Raw genomic sequence first — 22,187 nt, forward strand, 5'->3', positions numbered from 1 at the left:
GAAAAGAGAGGATTAAGAGTGCAACTTAAATAGAGTGCTGCGAGTTCGGGGCAAAAGCTAGCTGTTTGGTGAGAATCTGGTAAGTGGTTATAGTTTAGTTTAGAGATACAGCACTGAAACAGGCCCTTCGGCCCACCGAGTCTGTGCCGACCATCAACAACCCATTTATACTAATCCTACACTAATCCCATATTCTATTCCAAAGGTTTAAAATAGTACAGGAACAGGCGGTCTGGTTAATAAAATCTATAAAAAAGGAAAATAAATAATTTAATAGCATAATTAAGTAGTCAATTAAAACGCATTAAGGTACAGGTGATGTATCACGGCTGCAAAAAGTGGGAGCTCCTGGATGTGCCAGTGTGATCCATGGCAAATACTTCTGCAGTAAGTGTTTAAGGCTCGAGGAGCTTCGGCTCAGCGTCACTGAGCTGAAGGCCGAGCTACAGACACTGCGACACATCAGGGAGGGGGAAAGTTACCTGGACATTTTGTACCAGGAGGCAGTCATACCACTTAGGATAGGGTCTTCTGCTTTGATCAGTGGTCAGGGACAGAAGAGTGTGGCTGCAGCTGAGGCAGGTAAGGCGGCCCAGAGGGTAGGAGTGCAGCAGCCTCTGCATTTGCAATTGTCCAATAGGTCTGAGGTTCTTTCAGCTTGTTTGGATGAGAGAGGGGGCTGCAGGGTGGATGAGCTAACTGACCATGGCACCATGATACAGGAACCTATTCAAGTGGGGAAGCAAGAAGGAATGTAGTGATAGTAGGGGACAGTATAGCGAGGGGAATCGACACTGTTCTCTGCAGCAAAGAGCAAGAGTCCAGAAGGCACTGTTGTCTGCCAGGGGCCAGGGTTTGGGATATCTGCTCAGGGCGAGAGAGGAACTTACAGCGGGAGGGGGAGGATCCAGTCGTCGTGATCCATGTACGTACCAATGACATAGGACAAGGAAGGGGGTTCTACACAGTCAGTATGAGGAGCTAGGCACCAAATTAAGAAGCAGAACTTCAAAGGCAATAAGATAGTTGATGTGTTGCTTTTAATTTCCCAAAATTCCCTAGATTCAGGGAAGGTTCCATTAGATTGAAAAAAACGAATGTAACTCCTTTATTCAAAAAGGGAAAGAGACAGAAAGCAGGAAATTACAGGCCAGTTAGCTTAGCATCTGTCATAAGGAAAATGTTAGAAGCTATTATTAAAGGCATTATAGCAGGGCACTTAGAAAAATTCAAGGTAATCATGCAGAGTCAACGTGGTTTTGTGAAAGGGAAATCATGTTTAACCAATTTATTGGCATTCTTTGAAGAAGTAACATGTGTTGTGGATAACCGGTGGATGTACTGTACTTAGATTTCCAGAAGGCATTTGATAAGGGGCCACATCAAAGGTTATTGTGAAAAATAGAAGCTCATGGTATTGGTGGTAACATATTGGCATGGGTCGAAGATTGGCTAGCTAACAGGAAACAGAGAGTAGGCATAAATGGATCATTTTCTGGATGGCAAGATGTAGAGTGGTGTGCCACTGGGATCAGTGCTGGGGCCTCAACCTTTTACAAGTTAGACTTGGTTGAAGGAACTGAAGGTATGGTTGCTAAATTTGCTGATGCCACAAAGATAGGTAGGAAAGTAAGTTGTGAAGAGGACATAAAGAGGCTACAAAGGGATATAGATAGGTTAAGTGAGTGGGCAAGGATCTGGCAAATGGAGTATAATGTGGGAAAATGTGAAATCGTCCATTTTGGCAGGAAGAATAAAAAAGCAGATTATCTAAATGGTGAGAAATTGTAGAGCTCTGAGATGCAAAGGGATCTGGGTGTCCCAGTGCATGAATTGCAAAAGGTTAGTATGCAGGTACAGCAAGTATGTAGGAAAGCTAATAGAATGTTATCGTTTACTGTGAGGGGAATTGAATACAAAAGTAGGCAGGTTATGCTTCAGCTATACAGACCATTGGTGAGACCACATCTGGAGTACTGTGTACAGTTCTGGTCTCCTTATTTAAGGAAGGATGTAAATGCATTGGAAACAGTTCAGAGAAGGTTTACGAGACTAATATCTGGAATGGGAGGGTTGTCTTATAAGGAAAAGTTGGACAGGCTAGGCTTGTATCTGCTGGAGTTTAGGAGAGTAAGAGGCAACTTGAGTGAAACATGTAAGATCCTGAGGGGTCCTGACAGGGTGGATGTGGAAAGGATGTTTCCCCTTGTGGGAGAATCTAGAACTAGGAGGTCACTGTTTAAAAATAAGGGGTTCACCATTTAAGACAGACAGGAGGAGAACTATTTTCTCTCAGAGGATGGTGAGTCTTTAGAACTCTCTTCCTCAAAAGACAGTGGAAGCAGAGTCTTTAAATATTTTTGAGAGAGGTGGATAGATTCTTGATAAGCAAGGGGTGAAAGGTTATTGGGTGGTAGGCGGGAATGTGAAGTTGAGGTTACAATCAGATCAGCCATGGTCTTATTGAATGGCGGAGCAGGCTCGAGGGGCTGAGTGATTTTGCATCTTGCACTGAAGTCAAACAAAGCAGTAAGAGTTCTGAAATGATGAGGGAGTATTATTTGAATACAGGTCTTGTAGACTACTTCCTCAATCTGGGACATTCACTGAAGAAAAATGAAAATGACCAAGTTCTCTTCACTCCTCATCAGAGGCCCATAGGACTGTGTTTAAAGGTTGTCCACCAAAAGCTCCAAATATCAACACAGACTAACAATTGGCATTGCTATTCCTTCAATATTTCAATCAATACTTTTGAGGTCCCCTCTTGAACCATGCAAAACCATAATACTGTACTTGGGTACACCTGCCATTATATTGCAATGCGCAGGCCATCATTCATTTGTATGAGTGGCCTGGATCGACTGGTAAACCAGGAAAACACATAAAACTGTGAAAAAGAGCTTCACTATCCAATCAGAAAGGCCCAGAACAGACATTCCAAGACTGGCCTTTATGATGCCATCCAACATATAAACTGTTGGGTAAAATACAGTGAAAGGTTTAAATTAGGGAGACCTAAGGGACTTGCTTCAAGTGTCCTTTATATGCAGGTGCCCTTATTTTCAAAATAGTCATAGTGTGTACAGTAAACTAGATGAGCCAAATATCCTGAGATTGGCTGTATCCCCAGCACCATTCCTGTTTTCCACCCTCATCTGGGATTGTAACTAAGCCAGTAGGATGTCACTTCAGTTTATTTCCTGTTTCTTGAGTTTCCCAATTCATTGGTATCCCAGGGTCTTTTACCACTGCACCACTGAGGGAGGGATATCTTGATCCTGGGATCTGCTATCTTGATCCCAGCAAAATCGAGGGAGGGTAGTTTAAAAGTCCTGCAGACCTCTATCTGCGATCCCCTCCCTCCATGTGGTGCAGCTGGTAATGTCTGAAGTTCTATGATGGGAGGGGGTGTCTTTTAGCAGCTCATCAGTGCCTGGTGTAGTGGAATATGGCTGTCAACTCTGGTTAGAGACATTCCTGGTGCCTGATCACATGATGTTCTTACCACATGACATCAGATCACATGACTTCTACAATTGTTGGATTTACCAATTGTTGGGTTCCCTGTAGCTGGGAATCCCTATTTGTGATTTCACGCCAGCAGCTGTGTTGTGAGAAGTTTCAAGGACCAGGACACCACCAGTGAGAAGGCAAGAGGACAAACCAAGGGTGCGGAAGCGAAGAAACCATTCTTTCCATTTCTACTCACTCCGATACCCCAAGCCTCTCTCTCTCCGAGCTTCCATTCCCCAGTCCCCTCTCTCCCACTCCTCCATAGCCCCATTCCTCAATCTCCCTCTCCCAGCTTCCATTCCTCAGTCTCGCTCTCTCCCACCCCTCATTCCCCAGGCACCCTCTCTCCCCTCAGCCCCATTCCTCAGTCTCCCTCTCTCCCCCCTCCAAGCCCCCATTCCCCAGTATGCCCCTCTGAGCCCCATACCTCAGTCTCCCTCTCTCCCTCTCTGAGCCCCCATACCCCAGTCTGCCCCCCTTCCCCTCTGAGCCCCATACCTCAGTCTCCCTCTCTCCCCCTGAGCCCCATACCTCAGTCTCCCTCTCTCCCTCTCTGAGCCCCCATACCCCAGTCTGCCCCCCTTCCCCTCTGAGCCCCATACCTCAGTCTCCCTCTCTCCCCCTGAGCCCCATACCTCAGTCTCCCTTTCTCCGAGCCCCCATACCCAAGTCTGCCCCTCTCCCCCTCTGAGCCCCATACCTCAGTCTCCCTCTCTCTGAGCCCCCATACCCCAGTCTGCCCCTCTCCCAACATGAGCATTCCTGCGATTTCACCCCCTCCTGCCCCCTCCATGCCCCGTGTTCTAAACTACCTTTGCCAATTTGTCAGTTTATGTGTAGATTAAAGTCCCCCATGTTTATTACATTAGCTTTGTTACAAACACCCCTTATTTATTGATTAATACTCTGTCCAACAGTATAACTACTTTTGGAGGCCTATAAACTACACCCACAAATGTTTTCTGTCATTTGTTATTTCTTATCTCCACCCATACTGATACTACTTCCCACTCTTCCAAGATCCTTCCTCATTACTGTCCGTATGACATCCTTTGTCAGGGCTACCCTTCCTCCTTTTCCACTTTGTCTATCTTTTCAAAACATCAAGTACCCTGCAATATTTAGTTCCCTACTTTGGTCACCGTGCAACCACAGTAACGGTGATTAGATCAAACCTATTTCTCTCTATTTGTGCCACTGAGTCATCTATTCTGTTACAAATGCTTCATATATTCAGATAAAGTGCCTTTAATGTTACGTTTTATCATTTTTCCCTGATTTGGCCTTATTCGTTGATGCACTATTACTATTAAACTCTCTGTCCCTTCCAGCCACGCTCTGCTTATCTTTATTCAAATCGCTTCACTGCTCTAAAGAAATAAAGAAAGACTGACTTGCATTTATATAGCACCTTTCATGACCACTGGACATCTCAAAGTGCTTTACAGCCAACGAAGTACTTTTGAAGTGTAGTCACTGTTGTAATGTAGGAAACACAGCAGCCAAATTCCGCACAGCAAGCTCCCATAAACAGCAATGTGAAAATGACAAGAAAATCTGTTGGTTGAGGGATAAATATTGGCCAGGACACCAGGGAGAACTCCCCTGCTCTTCTTTGAAATAGTGCTATGGGATATTTTACACCCACCTAAGAGGGCAGATGGGGCTTCGGTTTAATGTCTCATCCGAAGGACAGCACCTCTGATCGTGCCGCAATCCCTCTGCACTGTACTACACTGGAGTTTCAGCCTCGATTTTTGTGCTCAAGTCTCTGGAGTGAAACTTGAACCCACCATCTCCTGACGCAGAGATGAGTTCTAATAACTGAGCCATGGCATAATAATAAGTATATATGTTTAATTGTACAACTTTATGTTGAGTCATGTTACCAGGGGCAGGGGGAGGGGAGTCTGCAGAAAAATTGGGGTTAATGTAATAAATATGCAGGTTTCATTTGTCTCAACTGTGTATGTGCAATTTAAAAAAAAGTTGCAATCAGAAATGCTGCTGAGTCCGGAAATAAAAATAAAATGTGATTTGTTGCAATGTTACCTTTGGCAGCTCTGAAGATCTGCAAGGCCTCCTCATTCACCTTCATGCGTCCAATTGTTTCTGCATCCAGGCCCTCCCAATTAACTAGGTTCAAGTTAGCACCAAAGTCGATCAAAAGTTTTACAAACTGTGCATCACATCCGTGTCGTAGAACAGCATCAAGAACACAAACAGGTGATCCCCTAGGAAAGGCCGTCATATCCACCTGGCCCCAGTAGTTATAATCAGGGTTAGCTCCAGCTTTCAGTAACAACTTGAAACACTGGAGATGTTGATAGGCAGAACTGATATAGAGAGGACACACACCTAGTGATGTGAATCTCCGGGCAGCAGGCACTGAGACACGACTGGATACATGATGATTAACATCGACATCAGCATCATATCTGGAACAGAAATGTTAACCAGGGTTACAATAGTGTCAGCAACTTTCACATAAAGAACTATTCACCAGTTCTTGCGTTAAATTGCAACACCATGATAGCTCAGTGAGTAAATGCACCATGTGACAGACGAGAGAAGCTGAGGTTGTTCTCACCAGAGCAGAGAAGGTTAAGGGGTGATTTAATAGTGGGTGTTCAAAATCATGAATGATTTTGGTAGAATTAATAAAGAGAAACTGTGTCCACTGGCAGGAGGGTCAGTAACCAAACAAAACAGATTTAAGGTAATTGGCAAAAAAAATCAGAAGCGAGATGGGATTTTGTTGATTCTTTTTATGATCTGGAATGTGCTGCCTGAAAAGGTGATGGAAGCAGATTCAACAGTAACGTTCAAAAGGAAATTGGATAAATACTTGAAGGGGAAAACTTTTCAGGGCTATGGGGAAAGATCACAGGGTGTGGGACTAATTGGATAGCTCTTTCAGGCACAGGCACGATGGGATGAATGGCCTCCTTCAGTGTTGTTTCATTCTACGATTCTACTTGTTGTAGTATTGAATCATACAGACAAGGGAAATACCTTCTTCTCCCAACATAGGGATACTAATGGCCTCTGTTTGGGCTAGGAATGGGCAATGTGGGGTAGGCAGGGAGAAAGGCTCATCCCTCAAGATTCTCATATATATTCATAACTCAGTGATTTTTGCTGGAAGTCTATGTGTGTGCACATCAGGTGGGAACAGCACTGGGCTCAGCTTTAATGTTCTCCTTTCCACTTTTACAGAGCCTTCCAGTGTTCATCTCGGGCTCAGGGATGAAGTATGTCCAGGAATTGAAGTATCGGAGGTCTGTAATACACCAGAAGATGTAGGAGAAGGTGGGGTGAGAAAACTAGGGGAAACAAAAATAAAAGAAAAATCAAACTAATGATTACAGGCAAATCTGTGAAGCACCTCAGGACAATTTTCTATGTTAAAGGCACTTTATAAATATAAACTGCTGTCATTGATGCAAATTAGAGACATCTAAGAAGGAAGAATTCAGTGTCAGCTATTAATGAACATCCCCGTCTTTAAGACTCTTGACTGAAATGAGTGCAGAGTAGCAATCAAACCAATTTAAAAAAAAAATCATACATAGGATTGGAGTGTCACTGAAGGGGCCAGCATTTATTGCCCATCCCTAAATGCCCTCGAGAAGGTGGTGGTAAGTCACATTCTCGACAACTGAGTGGCTTGCTCAAGTTGAAAGTCAACCACATTGCTGTGGGTCTGGAGTCACATATAGGCCAGACCAGCAGATTTTCTTCCCTAAAGGACATTAGTGAACCAGATGGGTTTTGACAACAATCTGGTAGTTTTATGGTCACCATTACTGATACCAGCTTTTTTTTTTAAATCCCAGATTTAATTTGATTAATTTAATTTAAATTCCCCAGCAGCTGTGATGGGATTTGAACTTATATCTCTACATCATCAGCACATACCACTGGATTATTAGTCAAGTAACATAACCACTATGCCAAGTAATTACTGATGGGATCCACATCAGGAACAAAGCAATATTCACCGTAATTCTATGATGCTTTAGAAACTTAGCATTTAGTGTGCACTGCTTTCTGCTTATTTCATTGACAAGACCGTTTATTGGGGCTCATGAAAGAAGATACTTTATAAATTATATAGATATAAAATCACAATCAGAATGTTGGCTTAACGCAACTTAAGTGTCCAGTTTATTATCTGTTCTCTTTTACTCTCTATAATTATATTGCATTTTATTTTTACATAATCAGGTAGTAGGTTTCAGCAAATTTTCATTAAAACATATTCGAAATACAGATTATGTATGGTGTCAGGAGATAAGTATATCTGTAGAGGGAATAGTGTGATGGGAATGTAGGGCACAGACACGAACTGTTCTCCAGTACCTCATCCTATTTAAGGCTATCCTTCCTTAAAATTAGAGCCAGGCCATTCAGGGAGGAATAAAAACAAGAAATGCTGGAAATACTCAGCAGGTCTGGCAGCATCTGTGGAGAGAGAAGCAGAGTTAACGTTTCGGGTCAGTGACCCTCCTTCGGAACTGGGGGTCACTGACCCGAAACGTTAACTCTGCTTCTCTCTCCACAGTTGCTGCCAGACCGGCTGAGTATTTCCAGCATTTCTTGTTTTTATTTCAGATATTTTTATTGTTTTTATTTCAAAATACTGCATCCGCAGTATTTTGCTTTTATTCAGGGAGGATGTCAGGAAGCATTTCTTCACACAAAGGGTAGTGGAGATCTTGAACTCTCTCCCCCAAAAAGCTGTTGAGGCTGGTGGTCAGCTGAAAATTTCTAAACTGAGATTGATAGATTTTTGTCAGATAAGGGTATTAAGGGTTATGGAACTAAGGCGAGTAGATGGAGTTAAGATACAGATCAGCCATGATATAAATGAATGATAGAACAAGCTCAAGGGGCTGAATGACGTCCTCTTTTTCCTATAGACCTACCCAGGAGGCTAAAAAACATGTCTTGACAGGTTTTGTTTTTAAACTGTGAGGAGGGCATTATCACCATTCCCAATCTTGTGCTCAGCTGACATTGACACACATGCATTTCCCAACAGGGGATCACTGGGTGAATGATATGGAGCAGGAATGCTGGCTAATTTTCCACCCCCACCCAATCAGCCAGGAGTGCAGAAATCAATTGCCATCTGAGATTCAGTCAGCTGACTCAACACACATTGCAGATTGAGCCCGAAGCCTTCCTGGTCTGCATGACTCCATTCCACAACGGGGTCCTCTTTCACCATCGGGTCCCAATCGTGCTGTTTAACACTGAACACAAGCATCTTTACTGGAACTATTGCTGATACAGGATGAGCAAGGGGAGCGACGTACCTGACTCACTTTGCATCACTTACCACAGGTACAGTTCTCTATGCAAAAGCAAGTAATCCAGGTCCGAACCCAAACTTACTTGATCAGTTCTTTAAGGATGTCCGCTCTACCCACCCGTGAGGCGTGATACACGGGCGTGCTGCGGTGGTGGGAACTTCCGTTTGGATCAGCCCCTGCGTGCACAAGAATCCTCGTGCATTCCAAATGGCCATTCAGGACAGCCATGTACAGCGCAGTCTGTCCCTTAACATCAACCAGGTCCACCTCAGCCCCTTGTTTGAGCAGGTAGTCCACACAGTCAGCATGGCCTGCAGTAGCTGCAATCCGCAGTGGCGTGCATGGTAACCATCCACAGCACCAGACCGATTTCTCATTGATTCGCCTGGAAAACAGAACCACCACTTTATTAACACATCCTGCAAATTTATTTTTATATTAGACGCTGGCTCAAATTCAGGAGCACAAAAACAAGTTAGTGGTTTTGCTTTTTTCTGCTTAATTCTGTTAGTGGGAGGCGATGCAAGTTGTGTGTTTGGTACCCAAGTGAAATCTGCTGCAGTGATTTTCTGCTTGTTACTCACAAACCAAACATACAAGAAAGGACAGGAAGAGATCAACTGGTCTCCCCAGCCTGTCCCCTCCAGATGGGATTCAGCCAACGTGCACCACCAAACCACAACCTTCACTCCCAATCTCGAGAGAGAAGCAAAACAAAAAATGGAGAATCCTTGAGTTAATCAAGGGAAAAATCCTGTCACTCTAAATTGTGTTCCATCCACCTCGAGCCGTACAATCCTCTGAGGTCGCTGCACTCCTCCAACTCTTTCATAACTGTTCCACCACTGGTTGCTCTGCCTTCAGGAAGGGAGGCGGTGGTGTGGTGGCAATGTCACTGAACGAGTAAACCAGAGGCCCAGGCTAATGCCCTGGGGGACATGGGTTCAAATCCAGGCAGCTAGTGGAATTCAAATTTAATTAATAAATTCAATCAATTAATATAAATCTGGAATTAAAAGCTAGTCTCAAGTAATGGTGCCATGAAACTATCACAGATTGTTGTAAAAACCCATCTGATTCACTAACGTCCTTTAGGAAAGAAAATCTGCTGTCCTTATCAATGTGGTTGACTCTTAACTGCCCTCTGAAATGGCCAGGTAGTTGTCAAAGGCAGTTAGGGATGGGCAACAAATGCTGGGCCTGCCCACATCCTAAGGCCTAAGCTCTGGAATTCTCTCCCTAAACCTCCCCGCCTCTCTCTTCAAAGGGACACGGATGCCACCTCCTAAAACTTTGACCAAAAAAGACTGGAGGATTGCTCCTGGTGGGGGGAGGGGGGGAGGGGGAGGGGGAGGGAGCGGGGGAAGAAAGGCAGAGCTCCCCCCACCTTTTCTGCCCGGTGCCAGGAGCCCCGCCTCCAGCACACAACCCAGCCCAGTGATGTTATAGAGGTGGAAGCAGGCAGTCTTTGTGATAGAAAAGATACGGGGATAGAAACTCAGATCAGGCACAAACAGGATGGCAAGCTTTCGAAACATCTGGTTTAGCTAGAGCCAGGGAGGGGGATAGAATCAGTGGCAAGGGAACAGCATTTGTGACAGGGGCTGAAGACAATGGTTTAGGTCTTTTCAATGTTTAATTGGAGAAAATTGCAGCTCATCCAGAACTGGATGTCAGACAAACAGAGTAACAACACAGAGACAAGAGAGGGGTTGAGAAAGGTGGTGGTAAGGTAGAGCTGGTACCATCAATGTAAATGTGGAAACTGACACGCTTTTGGACGTTGTCGCCAAGGGGTAGCATGTAGATGAGAAATAGCAGGGGGGGGGGGGGGGAAGAGGAAAGATCCTTGGGGGACACCAGAGGTAACAGTGCAGGAAACAGAAAGGAAACCATTGCAGGATATTCTCTGACTGCCATGGAATAGATATGAATGGAAACAGGTGAGGGCAGTCCCACCCAGCTGAACAACAGAGGAGACACATTGGAGGATGATGGTGGAGTCTGACCCAGTCAAAGGCGGCAGACAAATCGAGAAGGATGAGGAGGGATAGTTTACCACACAGACCATGGGTGGCGGCCATAGAAGAGGGGGAGAGAGGAGAACCCAGAGACCAGCAGCAGCCATAACAGAACAGGAGAGAGGAGGACCCAGAGACTGGCAGCAGCCATAACACAGCAGGAGAGAGGAGGACCCAGAGACTGGCAGCAGCCATAACAGAACAAGAGAGAGGAGGATCCAGAGAACGGCAGCGGCCATAACAGAACAAGAGAGGACCCAGAGAACGGCAGCAGCCATAACAGAACAGGAGAGAGGAGGACCCAGAGACTGGCAGCAGCCATAACAGAACAAGAGAGGACCCAGAGACCAGCAGCAGCCATAACAGAACAGGAGAGAGGAGGACCCAGAGACTGGCAGCAGCCATAACAGAACAGGAGAGAGGAGGACCCAGAGACCGGAAGCAGCAATAACAGAGCAGGAGAGAGGAGGACCCAGAGACCGGCAGCGGCCATAACAGAACAGGAGAGAGGAGGACCCAGAGACTGGCAGCAGCCATAACAGAACAGGAGAGAGGAGGACCCAGAGACCGGCAGCGGCCATAACAGAACAGGAGAGAGGAGGACCCAGAGACCGGAAGCAGCCATAACAGAGCAGGAGAGAGGAGGACCCAGAGACCGGCAGCGGCCATAACAGAACAGGAGAGAGGTGGACCCAGAGACCGGCAGCGGCCATAATAGAGCAGGAGAGAGGTGGACCCAGAGACCGGCAGCGGCCATAACAGAACAGGAGAGAGGAGGACCCAGAGACCAGCAGTGGCCATAACAGAGCAGGAGAGAGGAGGACCCAGAGACCGGCGGCAGCCAGTCCAGGCCACCAGAGCGGAATGACAGCAATCTTAGAGAAAAATCAGTGTTAAATCACAGGAAAACAGGTAGTTGATTGGTTGGTGAGTTTTTCTCAGTTATCTTTCAAAAATGCAGGTAATTGTAGTAATTAGGTTCTATTTACTAATAATAGTAAAGCTCAATAGATTGGCTGGTGAGTATTTCCTATTGACTAAATAAATACTTAAAACACAATACTGATGACAGGGCAGGTCATGTGTTGCAGCGGCAACATATGGGAGCTCTTGGATGTGCCAGTGTGATCCAGGACAAACATGTCTGCAGCACAAGAAGCTTCGGCTCAGAGTCATTGAGCTGGTGGCCAAGCTACAGACACAGCGAAACATCAGGGAGTGGGAAAGTTACCAGGACACTTTGTACCAGGAGGCGGTCGCACCCCTTAGGATAGGGTCTTCTGATTTGGTCAGTGGTCAGGGACCAGAGAGTGTGGCTGCAGCTGAGGCAGGTAAGGGGACCCAGAGTGCAGGAGCCTCAGCCTTTGCGATTGTTCAACAGGTTTGAGGTTCTTTCAGCTTATTTGGATGAGAATGGGGGCTGTAGTGTGGATGAGCAAACTGGCCATGGCACCATGGAACAGGAAGCCATTCAAGTGGGGGAGGCAAAAAGGAATGTAGTGGTAGTAAGGGATAGTTTAGTGAGGGGGATTGACACTGTTATCTGCAGCAAAGAGCAACAGTCCAGATGGCTGTGCTGCCTGCCCTGTGTGGGAGTTTGGGACATCTGCTCAAGGCTAGAGAGGAACTTACAGTGGGAGGGGGAGGATCCAGACATCGGGATCCATGTACATACCAATGACATAGGCAAGACAAGGAAGGGGGTTCTGCGTAGTCAGTATGAGGAGCTAGGCACCAAATTAAGAAGCAGAACCTCAAAGGCAATAATCTCTGTACTATTACCTGATCCACATACAAATTGGAATAGAACAAATAAGATTAGAGAATGAATGCATAGCTCAAAGAATGGTGTGGTAGAGGTGGGTTCTCGTTCGTGGGGCACTGGCACCAGTATTGGGGAAAGTGGGGCTGTATTGTTGGTACGCTCTACACCTGAACCGTGCTGGGGCTGGTGTTCTAGCGAGCTGCATAACTAGGGAAGTAGAGAGGATTTTAAACTAAATAGTGGGGGCAAGGGATCAAATTTGGGAAGATGTGGTAAATCAAAGAATAGATGCAAGGCAAGAGAGAAAAGTATTAATATGGGAAATAATAAACAGACCGTCACAGGAAGGGACAGAGAGTGCAAATCTAAGAGCAAATCAGCAGTCGAGGCTAGACGTTACAAAAATAATGAAAGGACAAAACTAAAGGCTCTGTATCTGAATGCGCGTAGCATTCAAAACAAAACAGATGAACTGATAGCGCAAATAGAAATAAATAAGTACAATCTGTTAGAGACATGGCTGCAGGATGACATAGATTGTGACCTGAATATTGAAGGGTACATGATATTTAGGAAGGACAGGAAGCTAGGAAAAGGTGGAGGGGTGGCTCTGTTAATTAATGATGGTATTAGCACTTTAGCGAGGGATGACCTAAGTTCAGGAAACCACGATGTATAAGCGGTTGCGATAGAGACAAGAAATGATAAAGGCAGGAAGTCACTTGTGGGAGTGGTGTACAGACCCCCCAACAGTAACCACATGGTAGGACAGAGTATAAAGGAAGAAATAATGGGAGCTTGTCAGAAAGGTACGGCAATTATCATGGGGGATTTTAATCTACATATAGACTAGAAGAATCAGATGGGCATGGTACTCTAGATGAGTAGTTCAAAGAATGTTTTCGGGGTAGTTTCATAGAATAGCACTTTTTGGAGCCAACCAAAGAGCAGGCTATACTAAGACCTGGTATTGTGCAACGAGATAGGACTAATTGATGACCTTATAGTGAAGGTGCCCCTGGGTAGTAGCAATCATAATATGATTGAATTTTACATTCAGTTTGAGGGAGAGAAGAATGGGTCCAAAACTAGTATTTTAAGGGCAATTATGAGGGCATGAAAGCAGAGCTACCTAAATGAACTGGCAAACTAGTTTAAGGGACAGGTCAATAGAGATGCAGTGACAAGACATTTAAGGGGATATTTCAGAATATACAGAATAGATCCATTCCAACAAGAAAGAAAAATTCCAAGGGGAGGACTCAGTAGCCATGGTTAACTAAAAAAGTATCAAACTTAAAAAGCATATAATTGCACAAAGGTGGGTGGCAGGTCACTAGATTGGACAGAATATAAAGAACAGCAAAGAATGATTAAAAGATGGATAAGGAGGGAAAAATTAGAGTACGAGAGAAAGCTAGCTAAAAATATAAAAACAGATAGTAAGAGTTTCTATAGATATTTAAAAAAGAGTTAAAGTCAGCATTGGTCCTATAGAAAGTGAGTCTGGGGAATTAATAATGGAAAATAAGGAGATAACAGATGAACTGAACAGGTATTTTGCATCGGTCTTCACTATAGAGGATACAAGTAACATCCCAGAACAGCTGTAAATCAGGAAATGGAAGGGAGGAAGGAAGTCAAGAAAATTACGATCACCAGGGAAGTGGTACTGAGCAAATTGTTGGAGCTGTGGGCTGACAAGTCCCCAGGTCCTGATGGACTTCATCCTAGGGTCCTAAAAGTGGTTGTGAGCTAGTCGATGCGTTGCTTTTAATTTTCCAACATTCCCTAGATTCAGGGAAGGTTCCATTAGATTGGAATGTAGCGAATGTAACTCCTTTATTCAAAAAGGGAAGGAGACAGAAAGTAGGAAACTACAGGCTAGTTAGCTTAAAATTTGTCTAGGAAAATGTTAGAAGCTATTATTAAACATGTTATAGCAGGGCACTTAGAACAATTTAAGGTAATCAGTCAACGTGGTTTTGTGAAAGGGAAATCATGTTTAACCAATTTATTGGAATTCTTTGAAGAAGTAACGTGCTGTGGATAAAGAGGAACCGGTGGATGTATTGTACTTAGATTTCCAGAAGGCATTTAATAAGGTGCCATATCAAAGGTTATTGCGGAAAATAATAGTTCATGGTATAGGGGGTAACATTTTGGCATGGATAGAAGATTGGTTAGATAACAAGAAACAGACAGTAGTCATAAATGGGTCATTTTCTGGATGGCAAGATGTAACGTGTGGTATGCCACAAGGATCAATGCTGGGGCCTCAACTTTTTACAATTTATATAAATGACTTGGATGAAGGGACCAAAGGTATGGTTGGTAAATTTGCTGATGACACAAATATAAGTAGGAAAGTAATTTGTGAAGAGGACATAAAGAGGCTAGAAATGGATATAGATTGGTTAAGTGAGTGGGCAAGGATCTGGCAAATGGAGTAAAATGTGGGAAAGTGTGAAATTGTCCATTTGGCAGGAAGAATAAAAAAGAAGCAGATTATCTAAATGGTGAGAGATTGCAGAGCTCTGCGATGCAGAGGGATCTGGGTGTCCTAGTGCATGATTCGCAAAAGGTTAGTATGCAGGTACAGCAAGTAATTAGGAAAGCTAATAGACTGTATTGTTTATCATGAGTGGAATTAAATACAAAAGTAGGGAGGTTTTACTTCAGTTATACAGGGTGTTGGTGAGACCACATCTGGAGTACGGTGTACAGTACTGGTCTCCTGATTTAAGGAAGGATGTAAATGCGTTGGAAGCAGTTCAGAGGTTTGCTGGACTAATATCTGGAATGGGCGGGTTGTCTTTTGAGGAAAGGTTGAACAGGCTAGGCTTGTATCCACTGGAGATTAGAAGAGTAAGAGGCAACTTGACTGAATCATCTCAGATTCTGAGGGATCTTGACAGGTGCATGTGGAAAGGATGTTTCCCCTTGTGGGAGAATCTAGAACTCGGAGCCACTGTTTTAAAAATAAGGGGTCGCCCATTAAAGACAGAGATGAGGAGAATTTTTTTTCTCTCAGAGGCTCATGAGTCTTTGGAACTCTCTTCCTCAAAAGGCGGTGGAAGCACAGTCTGTAAATATTTTTAAGGAAAAGGTAGATAGGTTCTTAATAAGCAAGGGGGTGAAAGGTTATCGGGGGTAGGCGGGAGTTGAGATTACCATCAGATCAGCCATGATCTTATTGAATGGCAGAGCAGGCTCGAGAGGCCTACTCCTGCTCCTAATTCATCTGCATGTTCATATGCACTTACATAGAATTTCACTCATGTCTTTGATTAGGGCTGTTTCAGTGCTGTGGTGCGGCAAAAAACAGATAGAAAGCTTTCAAACATGGAGCTGCAGGAAAGATGGGCACAGATCCGGGAGGCAACAACATGCTTAGGGATTTTGGAGAGGAAAAGCAAGATAGAGATAGGGCAGTTGGTTGCAAAGGCAGAGGGGTTGGGGTGTTTTTTTTGAGGAGGCTGAATGATATCCCAGATTTGAAGAGAAGGGAAAAGTACCTGAAGAGTGGGAGCAATTTGCAATATCAGTTCGCACATGGGGCCAAGAAGGGAAGTTGAAAGGTCAGCAGATTGGTTGGAATAGGGCTGAGAGGTCCCATGAAGTTCGGAGAGAGCACGAAGGAAGATAGGAGAGAAACCAGAGAAAGATACAGGTTAAGGGCTGTTCAGAGTGAGAGCAGGGGAGAACATGGGAACAAGAGGCCATTCAGTCCCTCTGGTCTGTTCAGACATTCAATTAGATCATGGTTGATCTGTACCTTTATTCCAGTTATCCACCTGAGTAGAAGCTTGGCTTAGTTGAGAAGGGAAAGGGTGGGATGTGGCAGAGGCAACTGAAGGGAAGGCCTCAATCTTAATGACAGAGAAGTCCACAAGCAACTATCGCTTGTTGGAGGTGAGGGTGGAGGGGGCAGAGGAGAGGGGTTTAAGGAGATGCTTGGTAATGGAATAAAGCAGCCAGCGATATCTTTGGATTCCAGTACTGAGCAGTTTTGGTAGAGAATGGAAAGAGGTGAGAGGGTTGGAACAGGTGGGCAGCTCAAAAGAGGAGAAGCAGTAGGGGGAGAGAGAGACCAAGGTAGGATTTGATGATGAGGGTTAGACCACCACCATAGTTGGTTTGGGTGGGGCAGATGGTGGAAGATATAGCCAGCCAGAGAGGCTTCAGTATGAGGCAAGGTGTCATCGCCCATGAGCCAGGTTTCCCTCAAGGCCAGGATGTCAATGCAATCACCCAGAATAAGATCCTGGATAGATAGGGCCTTGCTCACAAGCAAACAGATATTCTGGAGCAAGAAGCATAAAGATGCAGTGACTGTCGATCCGTTGACAGAATCCATGAGATGAGCAGGGGTGGAAGAAGTGGGAAAGGAAGGAGCTTGGCAGGAGTAGCCCTTAGCAGGTGCACTGGGTGAGAAGATCAGCGAGAGAGGAGGATGGGGCAGTTGGGTTGCTGCTTGTAAGGAGGTTTCAATGGTCCATTCAGAGAAAGCCGAGAGAGGTACAGAGAGAAGCTGTAAGTTTTACATTAGAATCTGGTCCAACTTTAGTATTACTAAGAGAGTTAGTGAAATGTAGTGTAGTTTATTATTTTTGTACGTCTGAGGTGTGAACTGACTGGATTGATTTTCCCGTATTGTGGTATTTTTACTTGGAACAAACTTGATTTTGTAGTTTATTATCTAAGTCACACGTTCTAGACAGCATTTGTTCTCTTCCTGACTTGGAACTATATCGTCGTTCCTTCACTGCTGCTGGATCAAAATCCTGGAACTCCCTCCCTAACAGCACTGGAGGTGTATCTGCACCAGATGGACTGAAATGGTTCAAGAAAGCAGCTCACCACCACCTTCTCATGGTCAATTAGGGATGGGCAATAAATGCTGGCCTAGCCAGCGACGCCCACATCCCATGAAACGAATAATTAAAAAAACAAGCTAGGAAAACACAAACAACATCATGTCAATCCAGTCAGCTGGTGACAGTCAAAAAGATGTCCCTGTGACCCCTTGGCAGTGGTGCATTACAAGTATTGTGCATCTGAAGTAACACTCCAGTGTGTTGGGAGTGAAGCTTTGCTTGAGTGATCTTTGGCACTGAGCATAAAGGAAATATCTGATGAAGCGCTAAAAACGTGACAATGGCTTTTGTCTTCCCAGTGCTTATCTGGACAAAGTTTTGGCACAACCTGATGTCAGCACAGCAACTCTCAGTGTACATGGGACCTCAGCTTTTGTAAATAGCAGCATATACTACAAAGGTAGCGGTAATGCTTTACAGACACCAATCGTTGGTTAGGCCCATGTGTCCAATATTCTGGATGCTTACTTTAGAAAGAATGTCAAGGCCACGGAGAGGACAAGGGAGAGATTTACTAAAAATGATACTGGTTTAAGAGGGGTTACGTTATAAGGACTAGGGGAACTGGGTCACCAAAAATACATTGGTTTGGTGCACAGTTGGACACATTAGCAGAGAGATGGGAATAGGCTGGCTGCCATGAGTTCATGAGTCACTAAGAGCTAGTATGCAGGTGCAGCAAGCAACGAGGAAGGCAAATGATATGTTGGCCTTCATTGCAAGGGGATTTGAATACAGGAGTAAAGATGTCTTGCTGCAATTGTATGGAACCTTAGTGAGAGCACACCTGGAGCATTGTGTGCTGTTTTGGTCTCCTTATCTAAGGAAGGATATACTTGCCAGAGAGGGAGTGCAACGGAGGTTCACCATACCAATCCCTGGGATGGTGGGATTGTCATATGAGGAGATATTGAGGAAATTGGGTCTGTATTCTCTGGAGTTTTGAAGAATGAGCGGTGATCTCATTGAAACTTACAAAATATCTTACAGGACATATCAGGGTAGATGGATAGGATGTTTCCACAGGCTGGTGAAAATAGAACCAGGGGACAGTCTCAGAATAAGGGGCAGGCCATTTAATACCAAGATAAGGAGGAATTTCTTTTCTGTGGCATTCTCTACCACAGAGGGCTGTGGAAGCTCAATCACTGAGCATGTTCAAGACAGAAATCGATAGATTTCTGGTTACTAATGACATCAAGGAATATGGGAAGAGTAGGGAAAATGGCGTGGAGGTAGATGATCAGTCATGATCTGTTTGAATGGAAGAGCAGGCTCAACGGGCCGAATGGCCTACTCCTGCTCCTATTTCCTATGTTCCTATATTCCACCTTCTTGAATGGTGTATGGGCCAAGGGCTGGGGGACGTGGGGAGTAGGAAATCTAACTGCAAAAATAAAAATGGAGGCAATACTAGTTTCTTAAGAAATGTATTTTAAAAAGCACACTTTAAATATTTAATACCTTGCCATTCCCACCATGAATGAACTGGCAGACAGAAATCCCCGAGACCCATTAAAGACTGTGATGTAGCTGAAGTTGAATAGGCCAGGAATGGTGTCTGGAATATTAGCATCAGGTTTTGTACTATAATAATCATCATCATCATCATCAAGCAAGCTCTCACCTCCTGAAGTTGTCCTCTTGCAGTAGGTTGGTGATGGTATCCAGGTCACCCACATAGGTAGCATCGTGTAGCCGGGTGTCCTCGCCTCCCTCCATGGGACTGTCACAGAACTGCTCCCGCAGCCACTCCTTGAGATCGCGGCCAGCCCTGGCTCCGGCAGCCGCAGCGGCAGCAGCTTCAGCCTCCTCAGCGCCGGGGTTTAATGGAGCGCTCCCGGCGGGGCTGTTCTGCTCTGCCGCATCCCGATCCGACATTCTGCCCGACACAGCTCTCCGACTTATTGCACAGGGCGGATTGCAGTCATTGCATGCAACACAGTGACAAAACTTTAAAAAAAATACCTTGCTACAGCACGACCATTTCCACTCCTATGGCTTCTTGCTTTGTCCTAGCCCCGGCCGAGGGACCTCCCATGTTGTTAGTGCATCCTGTCGGGTGTCTCCGCTCCTCTGTGGTCGGATGCAATGCCACTCAGTCAGTCCCACTCCCCTGCGTCTCCGCCTCCCCAGCAATGGAGCTACACTGCAAACTCTAGGTCGGGGAATATTCTGCTGCAGTGCTTCTCAAACTTAACTGGCTGGAGGATCTCTTTTCAAATGGGTTAGTGATCACGGGCCCCACATTTTAACTGCAATACTCATAATCTGAAAATGCTGCATATAAAGAGTGTTTTCATAATGCTTTTGAGAAAACTTGCAGCTATTTCCTTACAGATAACTCACAGGTACAGCTATATTTGTGACGCTGTCAGTGCTCTCCTCCCAGGCAGGAACGGGCTGAAACAATGGGTTTACCAGGGCATCTTTTTTGTGGATTTTGGGAAGGAGGTAGAAGCGTGCTGTATGGAGTTGGGGAACTTTGAGGTAGGAGGCCGTGGAGGGGAGATTTCCAGAGGAGATGAGGTGTTTGGCAGTCCTGGATACAATGGCTTGATGTTCAGTAATAGGGTCATGGTCCTGTCCCACTGAACTGATTGCTTCCTACCTCAACTCTTTTTATTTCCCTTGTCCAGTCTCTTCCCACCTACATCTGTGACTCTTCTGATGCCCTCCATCACTTCAACAGTTTGCAGTTTCCTGGCCCTCACCATCTCCTATTCACTATGGACGTCCAATCTCTACACCTCCATCCCCCACCAGGATGTACTGAGAGCTCTCTGCTTCTCCGTTGAATGGAGGCCCAACCAGTCCCCATCCACCACCAGCCTCCTCCACCCAGCTGAACTTGTTCTCACATTGTACAACTTCTCCTTCAACTCCACTCACTTCCTCCAAATAAAAAGGTGTAGCTATGGGTAGCTATGCCTCAAATAAAAACAAGAAATTCTGGAAATACTCAGCATGTCTGGCAGCATCTGTGGAGAGAGAAGCAGAGTTAATGTTTCGGGTCAGTGACTCTTTTTGTGGGGTTTGTGGAACATTCCTCGTTCCAGTCCTACTCAGGTCCCCTCCCTCACCTCTTCTTCCAGTACATTGATGACTGTATTGGTGCCACTTCCTGTTCTCACCCAGAACTGGAAAATTTAATTGACTTTGTTTCCAATTCCCACCCTTCTCTCACCTGCACTTGGTCCACCTCCAACTCTTCCCTTCCCTTTTTCGATTTGTTACAATCAATTGAGGAGGGGTCTAGGGGTTCCCCTCTTTTCTTTCTCCTTGTTTGACCACAACAGGTTTATTTCTTTTTGAATTCAGTGGTCCTGCAACTTTCCTTTGGTGGTCCTGAGGCATCTTATTTGAAGATGTTGACGGCTGATTCAGAGGTTCTCCTGGAGACAGTAGAGCGGCTGATTTCCTTCAGGGAGTCTCTGTCTGCAGCAGGGGCATCCCTGGGTGGTCACGGTCAGCAAACAGGGTTTGAAGCTTGCAAGGTGGATTGGAGAGCGAGAAAGGAAGAGGGGAACCCCACTCAGGTCTTCTCTAGTCAGCGTCTAGCTGCTTGTCTCCCGACTGAAGAGAAAACACCAGCTTAAGCACACGAAGGGTGAGCCTGTCACATAACCATCACCTAGTAATTCAAGCATGATGCTTACTAGTGTGTAAATGCAACTCAATTAGTCCATGTCTAGGAATTCCCTTCTCACAGCTAGGGTCCCATTGTTCATGTGATTAGGTTTGAGTGGTCCACCTCTACCAATTGAATATTCAGGTAATGGCCTTGACGCCTTACTAATGGGAACAGGATAGGTGGTTCACTAAGAGAGTGGCCTCTCTAAGACCACTGGGGTAGCTACCACCTGCACCCCACCAGATCATTACTGTGGAGCAGGTTGACCCCATCCACAGGTAAACTAGGGACAATCCCCACAGTTACTGGTCTTGAAATAAGGTCGCACTCCAGGCACTCCCAATATAAGGGCGGCACAGTGGCGCAGTGGTTAGCACCGCAGCCTCACAGCTCCAGGGACCCGGGTTCGATTCCGGGTACTGCCTGTGTGGAGTTTGCAAGTTCTCCCTGTGTCTGCGTGGGTTTTCTCCGGGTGCTCCGGTTTCCTCCCACAAGCCAAAAGACTTGCAGGTTGATAGGTAAATTGGCCATTATAAATTGTCACTAGTATAGGTAGGTGGTAGGGAAATATAGGGACAGATGGGGATGTTTGGTAGGAATATGGGATTAGTGTAGGATTAGTATAAATGGGTGGTTGATGTTCGGCACAGACTTGGTGGGCCGAAGGGCCTGTTTCAGTGCTGTATCTCTAATCTAATCTAAAATCTCATAAAGGTATGGGCATATACTGCCCTCAGATACCATTCACTAACACCCGAGCATTCACTGCACTCTCTGGGAGAAAGGTCATGCCTTTTCCCAGAAGAAGGGATTGGGTGGCCCCTGTATCCCTAAATATGACTATGGGCTTATTTGCCTCACTCAAAGGGTATGTGGCCACTTTTCCTTTAGACACAAAATCCTGGTAACTCTCAGGGATTTTTTTAAAGTTCTCCTGCACTCACAGTGCTATGTTTACAGGGACTTACTGTCGCGGTTAGAGCCACAGCCTGGTCTGCTGTGCTTCCCGTCAGCGCCCCTTTTCCTGCTCTGGTCTGTTGTACCCTGACA

The 22,187-nt window shown here is 45.3% G+C and overlaps 1 protein-coding gene across 1 annotated transcript in view; it reads right to left on the minus strand.

Annotated features, from left to right (window-relative positions):
• The window catches only part of asb1 (ankyrin repeat and SOCS box containing 1), a 39,270-nt gene extending 19,704 nt beyond the window's left edge, over positions 1-19,566 (minus strand). The window contains exons 1-3 of the mRNA XM_068035909.1: positions 19,131-19,566; positions 8,920-9,222; positions 5,569-5,954 (exon numbers count right to left, since the gene is read on the minus strand). Coding sequence (XP_067892010.1) covers positions 5,569-5,954; positions 8,920-9,222; positions 19,131-19,384 — 943 coding nt within the window. The 5' untranslated portion in view covers positions 19,385-19,566. The remainder of the gene's footprint in view (positions 1-5,568; positions 5,955-8,919; positions 9,223-19,130) is intronic.
• Positions 19,567-22,187: the final 2,621 nt, after the last annotated feature.

The sequence above is a fragment of the Heterodontus francisci genome, chromosome 7 (genome assembly GCF_036365525.1).
Source record: "Heterodontus francisci isolate sHetFra1 chromosome 7, sHetFra1.hap1, whole genome shotgun sequence".
NCBI lineage: Eukaryota > Metazoa > Chordata > Chondrichthyes > Heterodontiformes > Heterodontidae > Heterodontus > Heterodontus francisci.